Raw genomic sequence first — 16075 nt, 5'->3', positions numbered from 1 at the left:
GTTCTGAGGAAGGGTCACCGGACCCGAAACGTTAACTCTGTTTTTTTCCTTCACAGATGCTGCCAGACCTGCTGAACTGAGAATCTTACGCTAGTTAGAGGCCTTGGGAGCTTAATCTAAGCTGACATTTCAGTGTAATGTGGGTGTTTGCCAATATCTCTCGAACCAATTCAGAGGAGAGCAGCAAGGTTCCCTTGTTTACCCTGACCAGCTATTAACCCACAACCAACGTCATTTCTGTTGGTTAGTTCTCAGTGTACGCGACATGGTTTGCCACACCCTATGGTGAGCCTAGTTCCAAAGTACTTGATTAGCTGTGCTTCATTCTAGGATATTCTGAGCTCATGAAAGATGTTGTGCAAAGGTCCTTTCTTTTATTTAAGCTGTGGTTTCAGCACAGGGCACCAGCCCTGGCCAATTCTGAGTAAATGTGCAATATTTTACCTCAATGGTGCTGAAGGAAAGGTTTGTCCCATAAAGTGAGCACAAAACTCCCCTTTTGAAGATAAAAATGCAAGGGATTTGATCTTGAGGTTGGCCAATAAGGTATGAAAAATGAGCACCAATTTTGTATTTTCAGTTTAAGTGCAGGAATTTGGAGCAAAGAGACGTTGAAGAGCCAGTGGAGATTTCCCAGCGAAAGTCTACACCGATTAATCCATAGTCGGCTGGTGGGATTGAACCTGCGATCTTCCGTATCTCAGCATTGCTGCTTGGAAAGGAACCAAGCAACGTCCTCAAAGAAAAGAAGGAAAATCAAGTATTCCAGTCATCCTGACCCATTACTAACATCAGCTGTCCTCCTCTGCTCCTTATCCAGAAATACAACAACCATATTGACAAAGGCTGAATAGAGCTGACATAGTTCTTGAATAGTTCCTGGTCCTCACATCTACAGCTTGTGGATGATGCTGGTGGGGCTCAGTGGTTCAGGAGAAGGGCGAGAGAGGTGTTGTAAAGTTAAGATTTATTTGATGGGCCACAGTTTAATCACTCCTTTCATCTCTCTCTGTAGCAGAAGTCAGTGTCAAGGAAGAAATGTGCTGCCTGCAAGATTGTGGTTCACACACCCTGCATTGAGCTTCTGGAGAAAGTAAGTCTCTTTCATCTCTCTTATCCTTGGAGATATAACGTTTAGTTTGCATCTGGTTGTAGAGGTCATTCGTGCAGATTTGTATTTTTGGTCTAATTTTGAATGGGAAAGGAGAAACTTTGCAGAACATTCCTTCAAGCGATGTACTGCCTTGAGCTAGGATGGCGTATGGAGACTACCTTTCAAACAGCTTTCCCTTCATGTCATGCATTTTTATGTTCTTACGGCTAGAACAGCAGTAGTCAAAGGGCCTACACATTCACTCCTATCCAATAGTATTCCAATGGTCTAAACCCTTTCCCATTCATTCCTATTGAATGGCATTCCAATGGTCTAAACCCTTTCCCATTCACTCCCATTGAATGGTTTTCCAGTGGACTCGCCTCTTTCCCATTCACTCCCATTGGATAGTATCCAATGGACTAGGGGGTCCGTTTACTCAGTAGGCAGTATGGACAGTTTGCAACGTCAAGTCACATCAACAGTGTGGGTTTGATTCCCATACTGGTTAAGTCAGCGTGAAGACCCTGCCATCTCAACCTTGTTCCTCACAAACAGTCAGTGAATGGCCCTCTTAAACAGTAGAGACTTTCAATTTACTTTTCACTTTCAGGATAATCCTGTAATGCTCTGTGTAATTCCTGTAGCACAAAGTAGAAATGCAAAAGCACTCTATGTAATTGAGAGTGTGCGCTGTATAACTGCAGTAGGGTTCACTATAATCCCCACAGTGATCTCTATAACTTCTATAATGGTCTGTCTGACATAAATAGTGCTCTGTATGCTGTAGTACTCCATATAACACTGCCTGTCCTTGCTTTTCATGACATAGATAGTGTTATTGTACTAATGAGCTAACCTGGTTTGAGTTGTGTAGTTGGACTTTTTTCTTAAAAAAAAAAAAACCGCTTGTTCATCTACCCCTTCCCCTAGTGTACTCAATTATTGAGTGTATTTCAATTTGGTAATCTTCTTTCCAGACTATGTTGTATGACTTTGTTCCATTAAACTGGAGTTTTCATTGTTCCACTATAATACGTGATTAAAATAAGAATATCCATTTTCTGCTTTCAGTTTCAGAGTTTGCTATATTCCTAATGTAATATCATATAGAAAATGGTACAGATTTCCTTGTGGTCACAAGCTCATGCCACTTTTATTTACATATGATAGTGAAAAGCTATTGGCTGCCTCTGCCATTTGAGAATTCCACTGTCCCTGCTCTGCATTTTATTTTTGTTTCTTTTATTCATTCACGGGAGGAGGGCGTCGCTGGAGTGGCAGCATTTATTGCCCATTCCTAATTGCCCAGAGGGCAGTTAAGAGTCAACCACATTGCTGTGGGTCTGGAGTCACATGTAGGCCAGACCAAGTAAGGATGGCAGTTTCCTTCCCTAAAGGACATTAGTGAACTAGATGGGTTTTTCCAACAATCAACAATGGGTTCATGGTCATCATTAGATTCTTAATTCCAGATATTTATTAAATTTAAATTCCACTATCTACCATGGCGGGATTCGAACCCAGATCCCCAGGACATTATGTGGGTGTCTGGATTATCAGTCCAGTGATAATACTACTAGGCCATTACCTCCCCAGTTACAAGTTTTCTTGTCACATTTCCTTGTCACAAGTTGCTGCAAACTACCTGCCAATCTCTAGTACCTTCGAAAAATCAAAGCATAAAATGGTCATCGATCCTTCTGTATTGCTTTGAAACGTTAGATGCAGCTTTCCCTTGAACAAACCGTGTTGACTCTCTCCAATCTCTCTTGATGCTGTCCAAACAATCGAACTTCGTCCCAGAGAATGGATGACCCTGATTTTTCATCCAGTGTTTTTAAATTGATTTCATGGACATTGCAAAGTCATTACCTGCAAGCTGTAGAAATCTTTTGCAAAAATGGATTGCCAAATGTTTGTTTTCCTGGCTGCGTGCACCTATTAAAGATGAGGCCAGTTTTATGTCATGTTTTGTTATTTAAACCCCACAGATAAGTTTTAGATGTAAACCAACATTCCGGGAGTCTGGGTCACGTAACATTAGAGAGGTAAGAACGTTTATTAGTAATAAGAATATAAATAAAAAGCCAGTGCTCTCCATTTGTTGAATGTGGCTGCTGTTTGATACTAAGCCAGTCCCTTTAGAATGAGCTAAGAATCTGGCTGCAATCTCTACATACAGCGGATCCTGTGATTCCCATTGTCTACAGAGAGAGAGCTTGGAACATCTTTTAAAGTTTAGTTGAGGTTTGGTATTTATAACTGATTGGGTAGATATACCTGTTGAAGTTATGAATAGTGTTGGTTTTGAACAGCGCCTACTTAATTACTTGTTTTCTTTTATAAAAAAAATCCTGTGACAATGCTGTGGCTTTAAGAGTTTTGCTTTTCCTTTTTATTTAGAGAGAGGTTTTTAGACAGCGGTACCAAGCTGTCCAGTTGGAAATCCAGTAAAGTAAACAGCTTGTGAGGCCTTGGTGCTTTTTTTCAAAGTTGGAACAATAGAAGCAGCCTGAATGGGTGTGGTCAAGCTCCCACAGAACCAGGATCTTTAGTTCGACTTTCAGCAGTTGCTGTGGTGGTTTTAAAGAAGTGGAAGCTATTTTGTCCCCCCTCTCGGTTACAGCTAAAGCTGGGGGTTCTCTGCCTGCTACAGGAGTTGTATGTGAGACAATCTGTTTTCTGAATTTGCCTTTTTGCCAAAGGTGTGTTTATGGGATGTTACTATATTCAAACAATTAATTCGTAATAGTTACTGTATCTATTATTGTGTTAAGTTTTCCAATAGACTTAACTTATTCCAATTCCTACTTTCCTTTAGTTAAAATATAACATAATGGATGAATAAAGTGTGTTTTGCTTTACATCTGGTAGTTTGACCAATCAAGTTGCATCTGGAATGCAACACCTAAAATTTACGTTTTAAAATAAGAAAAAGCTAAGAGCTAGACTATCTTCTGAATATTTTGAAGGGGTTTGGTCTGATCCATAACAATCTATTTCCATCTTTGTTTTAAATTAAACCCATCGAAAAATTGGATTCAATGGTTGAAGCTGCACAGAACTGTAAGGGTTTATATCCCTTTAACTAATCTTTGGGATATACTTGGGAGTTGTCAGGCTGTTGCCTGCTCATCTCTAGGATATAGCATACACCAGCTTCAGACATGCAACATGTCCAGCTGCCTGTGCATGGGTTTCTTCTATTCATTGTAGGAACATCTGTATTGTATCAAGGCCAGCATTTTGGGCTAATCCCCCATTGCTCTAGAGAAGGAGCTGGTAGTTTGCTGCAGTCTGTGCAGTTTAAGAACACACAACAATGCTGTTTGGGAGGGAGTTCCCAGTAACAATGAAGGAATCCCTCATATTTCTCTCAAGTTGAGGTGGTGTGTGACAGGGATGGGAGTGGAGGGTTTGCACTCCTGTCCCTGCTTCCATTTTAGGACATGCACACTCAAGTGTGTAGGTGTGCACACACCACCCAACTGACCAAGGATGCTGACAGTAACTTCCTGACTAAGGGAGCACATCTCCACTGTCTCGGTGAACCCATGCACCTCGCTGACCCAGGGAACTCATCTGCCACCACCACCACCCCCCACTACCCCCACCCCGCAACACTTTCTCCAGAAGTCATTTCCTTTTGTAGAATCTATCATTTGGGAATTTTCTATGATTGTTCCAGTACAGGATGCATGTGTGATTGGGAGCGTGATTTAACAACATGCATTTCTTAGTGCTCCTGAGATATCCCTTTATAGGCTGGCAGGGAGAGATGGTGGACCCTAAAAAGCAAGCAGTGAGCCAAGTTCGCTCTCGTGCTCGCTCAACCCCGCGCCCTCTCGCTCTCGCTCCCGCTCCCACGCCCTCTCGCTCCACGCTCTCTCACTCTCTGAGGGAACTCCTTTCATTGTGTGGCTTGAGAACGTGGGCACAGTTTGTGAGAAGTTGACGATCTGAATGCGTTGCCCGTTACAAACTGAACACCTGATTTTGTGCTGTCTTTGTTTCCTGTTTGTCTCCTCAGCCCACGTTTGTACGGCACCACTGGGTTCATCGGAGACGGCAAGAGGGGAAGTGCAAGCAGTGTGGTAAGGTAGGAAGCCTCTAGGTACGGCGTCCACTGCTCACCTATTGTACCGAAGATGAGACTTGCCTCGGAGGCTAAAACTAAAGTTTCGGAGCAGATTATCCCAGTGTCTAAATCTGTATGGAAAGCACCCTCGTTGTACATACTTTTGAACAAGTTCCAGTAAAATCATAGGAAAACCTAAAATAAAATGTCTACGTTAATAACATTTTATGATTCAACTGTAGTCCTCAATATCATTCCAATTTTAAGGTCAACCAAATTCAGGATTCAATGACCGAAGGTGTCTGTCTGATTAGTATTAATATTAACATGTTGGAGAAAATCAATGTTCTGACTAGTTTGATGAAATGAGAATTGAGCAGGAACTTGAGCTTCATCATGGTTGAACGTATCTGGATCTTCGACTAGTTTGTTGCCCTACCTCTGTCGACTGGAACAGCCTCTGAATCACTTTTTTTGTTCAGTCGTGGGACATAGGCATCGCTGGCTGGCCAACATTTATTACCCATTCCCTATTTGCTTTTTAAAAAGTGGTGGTGAGATGCCACCTTGAACCGCTGCAGTCTATTTGCTGTGGGGTTGACCCACAATGCCCTTAAGGAGGGAATTCCAGGATTTTGGCCCAGCAACAGCGAAGGAAGGGTAATATAATTGCAAATCAGGATAGTGAGTGGCTTGGATGGAAACTTGCAGGTGGTAGTGTCCCCATATATCTGCTGCCCTTGTCCTTCTAGATGGAAGTGGTCGTGGGTTTGGAAGATCCTGACCAAGCATCTTTGGTGAATTTCTGCGGTGCATCTTGTAGATAGTACATACTGATGCTACTGAGTGTTGGTGGTGGAGGGAGTGGATGCTTGTAGATGTAGTGCCAATCAAGTGGGCTGCTTTGTCCAGGATGGTGTCAAGCTTCTTGAGTGTTGTTGGAGCTGCACCCATCCAGGCAAGTGGGAAGTATTCCATCACACTCCTGACTTGTGCCTTGTAGATGGCGGACAGGCTTTGGGGAATCAGGAGGTGACTTATTCACTGCAGTTTTCTAGCTTCTGGCCTGTTCTTGTAGCCACTCTGCTAATGTGGTGAGCCCAGTGAGTTTCAGGTCAATGGTAACTCAGAATATTGTTAGTGGGGGGGATTCAGTGATGGTGACATCATTGAATGTCAAGGCGTGGTAGTTAGATTGTCTCTAATGTGGTCATAGCCTGGCATTTGTGTGGCATGAATGTTACTTGCCATTAATCAGCCCAAGCCTGGGTATTTTACAGAAATTGTTGCATTGGATCATGGACTGTTCCACTTCCTGAGGAGTTTCTGAGTATTGAGAGCTGAGTATGTCAAAGGGGATCTCGTAAGTGAGACTTAGTGGTCCAGAGGTTGCTGTGCCATGATGTGATATAAAACAAACACAGAAAAGCTGGAGAAACTCAACAGGTCTGGCTGCCTCTGCATCTTTGTTCCGATGAAGAGTTGGACTGGACTCAATGCTAACTCTGTTTCTCTCTCCACAGGTCCACCAGAGCTGCTGAGTTTGTCCAGCATTTTCTGTGTTTGTTTAGGATTTCCAGCATCCACAGTATTTTACTTTTACCCTGGCGAAAGGCAGACACGGGCGATACTTTGACTCAAGCTGGCCGAGTGGAATAGAAAAGGAAAATCAACCCTGGGAGACGAGGAAACTGAGGCTCAGTGTAGATCTGGTGAAAGCTGTTTCTTCTTCAGTCAGGAGAGATGAGACATGAATGGGATTTAGACATCAGAATGACTGACAGCTTCAAAGACTAACAGAATTGTTACAGTACAGAAGGTGACCATTCAGCTCCCTTTTGAATATCTCAACTGAGACAGCCTCCACCACAATATCAGACAATGCATTCCAGACTTGAACCAGTTGCTGCCCTCAAAAGGCCTTTAAGTAAATGTTTAGGTCTCTCTGAGCTCATGGCATGTTGGAACTGACTTTGGTTGCTTCGTGAGTCACTTACTTTCCATCATTTTTATGTTTTTTTTTTAAACAGGGTTTTCAGCAGAAGTTTACTTTTCACAGTAAGGAGATTGTTGCGATCAGCTGCTCCTGGTGTAAACAGGCAGTAAGTCTTCTATTTTGAAGGGATCTAAGTCTGTCTTTGCCACAGTCTGCTGCTAAGTAGAGTACCAAGCACTGTGGGGATAACTCAGCAAGTCGAGCAGTCTCAGTAGAGGAAGACTTCACAGTGGCTCAGTGGTTAGCACTGCTGCCTCACAGTGCCAGGGACCAGGGTTTGATTCCACCCTCGGGCAACTGTCTGTGTGGCGTTTGCATGTTCTCCCCGTGTCTGTGTGGGTTTCCTCTGGGTACTCCGGTTTCCTCCCACAGTCCAAAGATGTGCAGGCTAGGTGGATTGGCCATGCTAAATTGTCCACCGTGTGCAGGCATGTAGAAATGCAGGGTTACAGGGATAGGGTAGGGGCATGGGTTTGGGTGGGATGCTCTTCAGAGGGTCAGTGTGGACTTGATGGGCTGAATGGCTTCTACACTGGAGGCATTCTAAGACCCAGAGCTAATGTTTCAGCTCGATGATGTTTATCAGAATTGGGAGATGTTACGGATGAACACCTTTGAAGCAATTATAGATCCAGCTTCAGGGAGATGATTCAGTTCAAAGCTCTGTGATGGGCAGGTGGCAGGAAGGATTTAAACACCCAAAGATGTGGAAGTGACCCAGCAAGGTCATGAGTTTAATCCTCTGAAAAAAGTCTCTCTTTGGACCTGCTCTGATTTGTTTATGAAAGTTAAATTCTCTTTCAACTTATTTTTTTTTCTCATCCCTTTCAACTTTGCTTTCCTCATGCAATTTTAATGGCGGGTGTGGGGAGTAAAAATGTGCATATTTTATCCCACACTTGACAAATATTAAAAACCAGCTGACTGTCTAGAAGGACAAACATCTTTTGGTGGCACCTGAGGCTGTGGATTGTACTGTGTATTGATTCGCAGCTTCTGATAGTGCCAAAGCCAAGACTGACTGTTTAAACATGTCACATCCTTGATCTATAGCCCTTCATGGCTCTTCTGGTCTTGTGACATGGCCAACTTAATGCCGAGCAGCAGGGCAAACGACGGAAAGGTGGTGCGTGGGGTTCAAAATGTACAGGTACGATCTCTGGAAGGTTAATGTTTTACTTGGACTGCTTCCGTTGTCCTTTTCTCCTGCAGTATCACAACAAGGTGACCTGCTTCATGCTACAACAGATTGAGGAGCCGTGTACGCTGGGCGCTCATGCTGCTGTCATTGTTCCCCCAACATGGATCATACGGGTCAGACGAGCACAGGTGAGGAACGGGCCGTCTCCCTGAAACCCCTCTGAGCTGACCCTCTCTGTCCCTGAAACCCCTCTGAGCTGACCCTCTCTGTCCCGACCCCCTCTGTCCCTGAAACCCCTCTGAGCTGACACCCCTCTCTGTCCCTGAAACCCCTCTGAGCTGACCCTCGCTGTCCCTGAAATTGCTCTGAGGTGACCCTCCAATCGCCACTAACTCCTGGCTTGGTCATCTTTTCTTTTTTTCCCGCTCAGAACTCACTGAAGTCAAGTAAAAAGAAAAAACGGACATCGTTTAAGAGGAAATCTAGCAAGAAAGGAGCCGAGGTAAGCAACTGTCTCACTTTTAAAATTATTGTTAGGTGTCACGGTAAAATATTACAGCTGAGATTTGAATGTGGTCACAAGGCGAGAGTATCTGAGTTAGCATGAGGATAAAAATGAATAAAAGGGGCAGAAGGGGTGGTGATTTTTTGAAAGAACAATTGCTCTCTGGAAATGGGTGTTGCTAATAAGGCCGCTGTTGTTGAGATGTGGTGAGGAACTACATTTTTGGGCTGCTGCAGTTCGCTTGGGAGGAGATTTACTGACATATAGGCAGTCCAGAGAAGAGAAGACTTTACTAGGCTGTACCAGGTGTGGGGGCACTATCTTATGAGGAGAAGTTGAATAGCTTGTGCCTGTAATCATTGGAGTTTAGAAGAATCTTATTGAAACACCCCATATTCTTAAGGGACTTGACAAGGTAGATGCAGGAAGTTGCTTTCCCCTTGTGGGAAAGTCTAGGACCAGAGGGTCTAGTCTCAGAATGAGGGATCACACACTTAAGATGGGGATGAGAAATTTCTCCTTTGAGGGTGGTAAATGTCTGGAACTTTTTACCACAAAGGGCTGTTGAGGCTGAACCATTAAGTATATCCGAGGTCGAGATAGACGGGAGAGAATTTTAATCAGTAAGGGAATCCAGATTTCTGGGGGAAATGTAGAAAAGTGGAGCTGTGGCTTATCGGATTATCCATGATTTAGTTGAAAGATGGAGCAGACTCGATCGGCTGAATGGCCTATTTCTGCTCTTGTTATCATCTTATGATAAGGTAAAGATTCAGCTCTCAATGTATCCCACTGATGACACAAAGATGTCCAAGTGAAATCCAACTTCAGCAATACTCTTCTCTGCTGTATGAGGAGTAAGTGAAAAATCAGAGGATGTGCCTTTCTGTCATTGTGACCAGCTCCAAACGAGCGGATGCCTGATGCAGGCCTGCTTCCTCTTTCTTGGATTCTGGGATGATGCACGAAATGAGGAAAACTTAGACCATGAGAAACCACAATGTGGAAACCCTCTGGAGCACCTTCCTGTTTTACCATAATAACCTGCAAGCTCTCATGTTCCCCTTTACAAGATTAACATACATTTCTAAAGGGATACAAGCCAGAATCGCTCTAGCTTGGGTAAGCTAAATCTGATGAAAGCGTGAATCAATCTGCAACCAGTCCTGTGCTGCAGTTGATGGCCCACAACACCTCATAGATGCCAATGTTGAGTTGCCAGATCTGTTCGAAGTCTGTTCTGCTAAGGATACTTAGCTCCTGGTCTCATTGCAGCCTTGATTGAAACAAAACGCTTGTTAGGTGAGAGTGTGGCAACAAGGAGGCCTAGCAAAACTGGAATCAATGGGTATCGGGGGCAAACTCACCACTGGTTGGATTCATTCCCTGCTCGTAGGGAGATGGTTGTGATTGTTGAACGTCAGTCATCTCAGCTCCAGGACATCTCTGCAGGAGTTCCTCAGGATAGTATCCTCGGCCCAAACATCTTCAGTTGCTTCATCAATGACCTTCCCTCCATCATAAGGTCAGAAGTGGGGATGTTCGCCGATGATTACACAATGTTCAGCACCATTCGTTACTGAAGACCTCCATATTCAAATGCAACAACATGTGAAAAATATGCAGGATTGGGCTGACAAATGGCAAGAAACATTAATGCCACACATACCAGCAATGAGCATCACCAGTAAAAGACAAACTAACCTCCGCCTTTGACGTTCAATGGTGTTACCCTCACTGAATGCCCCACTATCAACATCCTGGGGGTCACCATTGACCACTCAACTGGACTCAACAGATAAATGCAGAGACTAGAAATACTGCAGCAAGTAACTCACTTCCTGACTCTCCAAAGCCTGTCCACCATCTACAAGGCACAAGTCAGGAATGTGATGGAATATTCCCCACTTGCCTGGATGAGTGCAGCCCCAACAACACTCAAGAAGCTTGACACCATCCAGGACAAAGCAGTCCACTTGATTGGCACTACATCCACAAACATTCACTCCCTCACCGCCGATGCTCAGTAGCAGCAGTGTGTAATATCTACAAGATGCACTGCAGAAATTCACCAAAGATCCTCAGATAGCATCTTCCAAACCCATGCCCACTTCCATCTAGAAGGACAAGGACAGCAGACATATGGGAACACCTCCACCTGCAAGTTCACCTCCAAGCCACTCATCATCCTGACTTGGAAATACATTGCTGTTCCTTCACTGTCGGTGGGTCAAAATCCTGGAATTCCCTCCCTAATGGTATTGTGGGTCAACCCAGGGCAGGTGGACTGCAGCGGTTCAAGAAGGCAGCTCACCACCACCTTCTCAAGGGGGAACTAGGGATGGGCAATAAACACTGGCCTTGCCAGTGATGCCCACATCTCACGAGTGAATTTAAAAAAAAAAGGTCCTAGAGTACAATTTCAGAAAATTGGTTGAATTGTTGTTTTGCCCCAGAGCTGCTTCCAAGAGATTATAGCCCGATTGATGTACAAGTAATTTGAGCAAGTAAATCTTTGTCTCTGTGCACGATTATGTGTGTACAAGTCCTTTCAAGTATTTGATGGTGCGCTGGATCTCCAGTCAGACTCAGCGCTCTTGCCAGAGCCAGATAGTTGTGGTGTGAAGTCCCACTACAGAGATATGCACATTGTCCGAGCTGACCCTCCGGTGCTGTTTTGAGGGAGTGTGGCCCTGTTGGAGTGGTTGGGTGTCCCCTCATCTGGATGATAAAGAATGCCTGGAAGAGCCAGGTGAGTTATTCCCAGTGTCCCAGACAATGCTTATACCTCCATCAACATTACAATAAAGATTAATTGGGTAATATATCATTGCAGTGTGTAGGATGTTGGTATTTCACCTTGCAACAGCGACTACAGCTCATGACAGAAAGAACTTAATGGACAGCAAAGCATTTTGGACCATCCTTAAATCCTGACTGAAGATAGCAATCCAAATCTTTCTTCATCCTTTGTTATGCCCATACCAAAATCCTAGGCATTACCTCTGAGAAATGTTTAAACTGAGAACATACATTTTAAACCACAGTTGCGATCTTGCTTTCCCTCACCAATTGATGCACATTTCGTGGCCACATGTTGTGAGATGTTTTTGCATTTAAAAGGGAAGTTGTTTTTCCGTATTGTGAGGTTTCTCAGGCACGGTTACAGGGGTTGCTGCAAGAGACCCATTGTAGATGCTCCTTTAAAATCTTCAAGAAAGCAGCTCACCTGCCCAGTCTTGTCAGTGCCTTTTTATATTCTGTGCTGTGCTTGGAACAGTTTGTGTTTCTAAACTCGCTGTTTTCCCTTCTCAAACAGGAAGGAAGATGGAGGCCCTTTATCATAAAGCCCATCCCATCCTCTCTGATGAAACCGTTGTTGGTGTTTGTCAATCCCAAAAGTGGTGGAAATCAGGTGTGTGTAATCCCATTATTTTATAGAACAGTAATATACAAATGTGGGCAGCTCTTTGCACAGCGAGTGTCTTCAAACAGGAGCTAACTGCAAAACATGAGCTCTTATACCTTGGACTCAGCATTAGGAATAACTGCCTGTCTGTCTGCCAATCTGTCTGTCTCTCGTTGTATCAGTCTGGCTGTCTCTGTCTCTCCCTCTTTCTCTCTGTTGCTGTCTGTCTCACTCGCTTCTGCTCTGTCGCTCTCCTCTTTCTCTTTCTCTTTCTCTTTCTCCTTCTTTTTCTTTCTTTGTCTCTCTCTCCCCTATGTCAGTATGATTTGGGTATCAGGAACGCAGCATCAGAAGCCACTGCTGACAAGCCCATCAGGAATGCTTAATTGTGAAGGGGTTGATTCCGCTGTTTTGCCTGGTTCTGATGACTGCAGAGATGGCATTACCCTCTGGTGGAGCTTTGCTGTTGGCTGAAGAGGTCACTTGTTGAATGAACGCAAACAAGATCCCCTTTCTCTTTCTCTCTCTCGCTCTTTCTCACATACACAGACACACACTCACACTCTCTCTCTCACACACACACACACACACACACACACACACACACACACACACACACACACACACACACACACACACACACAGTGGTTATTTCTGTAGGGACCTCAGATTCTCCAAGTACAAGGGAAGGATGTTGCATATCTGTATGGAACTCACTCTGGGTTAGACACACCTATGGGATACCAAGTAACTGGCCCTTTCTCAGTGTATATTAGTCGCTGTGGTTCCCATTCACAGCTGCTGAGACGGTTTGCCACAAAGCTAATGTCGCTGGGGCACCTGTTCCAAATCTGCAGTGAAAATGTCGAATCGACACAGAGTCTGTGTTTGTGTTACAGCCTACAGCCTACACTCCACACTTGGGCTACAGCAACATTGGCTCTTGATGTGTCTCAGTTACATTGGGTTCATTCTTTTACAGGGAGCCAAGATTATCCAGTCGTTCATGTGGTATCTGAACCCAAGACAAGTGTTCGATATGTGTCAAGGAGGTCCCAAGGAGGCGTAAGTAATGGGTGGGGGCAAATATTCAAGTCTGGAGGATATTCTGTAAACAGTTATGAAGGGAATAGATAAGATAGAAGCTGGGAGGTTGTTTCCACTGGTGGGTGGGACTACAACTAGGCGGCGTAGCCTCAAAATAAGGGGGAGCAGATTTAGGACTGAGTTGAGGTGGAACTTCCCCCAAAGGGTTGTGAATCTGTGGAATTCCCTGCCCAGTGAAGCAGTTGAGGCTTTCTCATTGAATGTTTTTAAGGCAAAGATAGATTTTTGAACAGTAAAGCAATTAAGGGTTATGGTGAGTGTGTGGGTAAGTGGAGCTGAGTTCATGAAAAGATCAGCCATGATGTTACTGAATGGTGGAGCAGGCTCGAGGGGCCAGATGGCATACTCCTGCTGCTATTCCTTGTGGCCTTGTTCCAGGGAGGGTATGGAAAAGAATAACGGCCCGGATCTTCCAATGGAAGATGGATTTAATTATTATGTATTTGTCCACTTTCAAGGTCATGAGGATAGCTAAAAACTGATGGGGTGAGAAGCAACATCTTCAGAGCGTTACCGCATAAGTCTGACCATAGCCAGTTATTCTCAAGGAATGCACAAATTGTTACAAATGAGGAAATAGGCTAACCTGCCTCAGTATTGAAGCAGTTCGAATGTGATTTGTGACTTTAATAAGAAGTGACTGTGATAAAGTCAAATTTTTATCCTTTCAATGGAATTAGAACTTGAGATGTTTGCCTCCGAATCAGGCCCCCACATGAATATGGAATGGGACTTACCTGGGAGTTTAAAATTTTGTATAGGGAGATATGCACTGGCTAGACCTCTCTGTATAGGCTTCTGACCCCTCTTATAGACCTGAGTGAGATCCTCTACAGTTATGTGGGAGTTTCCTTTGTGTGAATGTGATAAACCTACATTGTTAGGGACCGGAACAAACAGAACTTTAGTCTGCATCTGGCCCTGCACTTGAGCCGACACTAAAGCTAGATAAAATGTTTGATGTATCTGTGCTGATATCTCTTGGGCTCGATGTTTTATGAATTATATATTTGCATTCTTTTGAAGGAGTTTTTGTTCCCATCCTGGAAGGTGTAATATTTAGCTCGGTTTCATCCTTGGAGGTCCTATTTAAAGGATGGTCTTGCAGTCCCCAAGATCCACTTAAACCTGCTGAAAGATGTAGGGCAGAGATCAAGTCACAGATATGTAAAAGAGTTGGAGAATAGTTATCAGATTAGAATCATTAGCTTTGAGGAAGGACGAAGTGAAGTCTAACCAAGTGCATTCAGGAGCACAATATGAAAGGACGTGAGTGCAATAAACAAAAGCAGTAGTAGGCCTTTCAGCCTCCCAAGCCTGCTGTACCAGTCAATGTGGTCATAGCAGGTCTGACTGTGGCCTTATTTTCATTTTACTGTCTGTGTCCTACCACCCACTCAGTAGCCCTTAACTTCTTTGCTGATCGTGAATCTGTCTATCTCAGCATTGAAGTGATTGGCGAATTTCCTGTTGGGCTTCACTCTGCTTTAGATGGAGCCCAGGGTTAAGCGCTAGTTCCCAGAGATTTATCTTGTCGTTCTGTAATGAGCGGGCCCTTGTTTTTACAGTCTCGGAATCAAAGAGGTGAGCCTGTGATCACAACATTCTCTAAGACTAAGGAGTTGTGTGTTTCCCCTGAATGTGTCTGTGTAGTTTCACAGTTCTAGTTCTGCCTCTCTACAGGTTAGAGCTCTACCGGAAAGTCCAGAACTTACGGATCCTGGCCTGTGGAGGTGATGGCACTGTAAGTGTTCCACTCTATATACTCCTCCTGCTCTCAGTCAACTATGTTGCACTTTCTTGAAAGTTGACTGATGTTTCCTGAGATTCATTTCAAAACAAAGGCATTGAGGTGATTGCTTAACTCTTGTAATAAGGGTGAACCTCCTGCTGCGGTTGGGTGTTTGCCTGCTCTGGTTAAGAGTGAGAAGGATTGTAGCCATCACTGGGAATGCCCCCGACATACACAGTCACCTAATCACTTCCAGTTTCAACATGCACTACCTCAGTCTCTTCACAGCCTTAATGTTCACTTCAAGCCTGGGCAGAGATTGACCCCATGTCCTTTTTATCGTGAACACCATCTAGTTCACCTGCCGCTCTTCCCCGCCCCTCCACGTCTAGAAACAGCTTCTGAATCTCCGTCTTTAGCCTCACATGGGCCTGCCACACTGGTGGCTGTGCCTTTCACTGCCTAGGCCCCAAGTTCTGGAAGTTCTGCCAAACCACCTGTTTCTCCAGTCCTGTCTCCTCCATCATGCTGCTTCTACATTATTGTCCACAGCACTATTGCATCCTCAATGTCTGCACATCCACACACACCTTTAGTGTCGGCTTCAGTAGTAGCATTTTTGTTGTACTATGCATCAACACCAGGAATTCTGGGATTTCCTGCAGACCCTGCGCTTAAAGATTATGAACACTATAAGTTTGAGCCACATGGCACAGAAGGTTGAATCTTTGACTCCTGGTTTCAATTGATTTCGGAAGAAGAGGCGGTCAGCAATGATGCCTGCAAAAATACGTCTGCATGTCTGTCGTATGTGTGTACCTTGCATATTTATGCCTGGTGTGTGGGTTTATGTCTCGTGTATGTGTGGGTTTATGCCTGGGGGCTGTGTGTGTGTGGGTTTATGCCTGGGGGAGGTGTGTGTGTGTGTGTGTGTGTGTGTGGGTTTATGCCTGGGGGCTGTGTGTGTGTGTGTGTGGGTTTATGCCTGGGGGCTGTGTGTGTGTGTGTGTG

At 44.4% G+C, this 16075-nt stretch overlaps 1 protein-coding gene across 1 annotated transcript in view; it reads left to right on the top strand.

Annotated features, from left to right (window-relative positions):
* Positions 1-265: 265 nt before the first annotated feature.
* The window catches only part of dgkza (diacylglycerol kinase, zeta a), a 113851-nt gene continuing 98041 nt past the window's right edge, over positions 266-16075 (top strand). Inside the window, exons 1-11 of the mRNA XM_048607291.1 lie at positions 266-285; positions 384-465; positions 1016-1093; positions 3088-3144; positions 5127-5195; positions 7205-7276; positions 8383-8499; positions 8742-8813; positions 12136-12231; positions 13208-13290; positions 15016-15076. Of these exons, the coding sequence (XP_048463248.1) occupies positions 266-285; positions 384-465; positions 1016-1093; positions 3088-3144; positions 5127-5195; positions 7205-7276; positions 8383-8499; positions 8742-8813; positions 12136-12231; positions 13208-13290; positions 15016-15076 (807 nt within the window). The remainder of the gene's footprint in view (positions 286-383; positions 466-1015; positions 1094-3087; positions 3145-5126; positions 5196-7204; positions 7277-8382; positions 8500-8741; positions 8814-12135; positions 12232-13207; positions 13291-15015; positions 15077-16075) is intronic.

This window comes from Rhincodon typus, chromosome 17, assembly GCF_021869965.1.
Source record: "Rhincodon typus isolate 14 chromosome 17, sRhiTyp1.1, whole genome shotgun sequence".
Lineage (NCBI taxonomy): Eukaryota > Metazoa > Chordata > Chondrichthyes > Orectolobiformes > Rhincodontidae > Rhincodon > Rhincodon typus.
The sequence above is the reverse complement of the archived record's forward strand: the minus strand, read 5'-3'. Positions and strand labels throughout refer to the sequence as shown.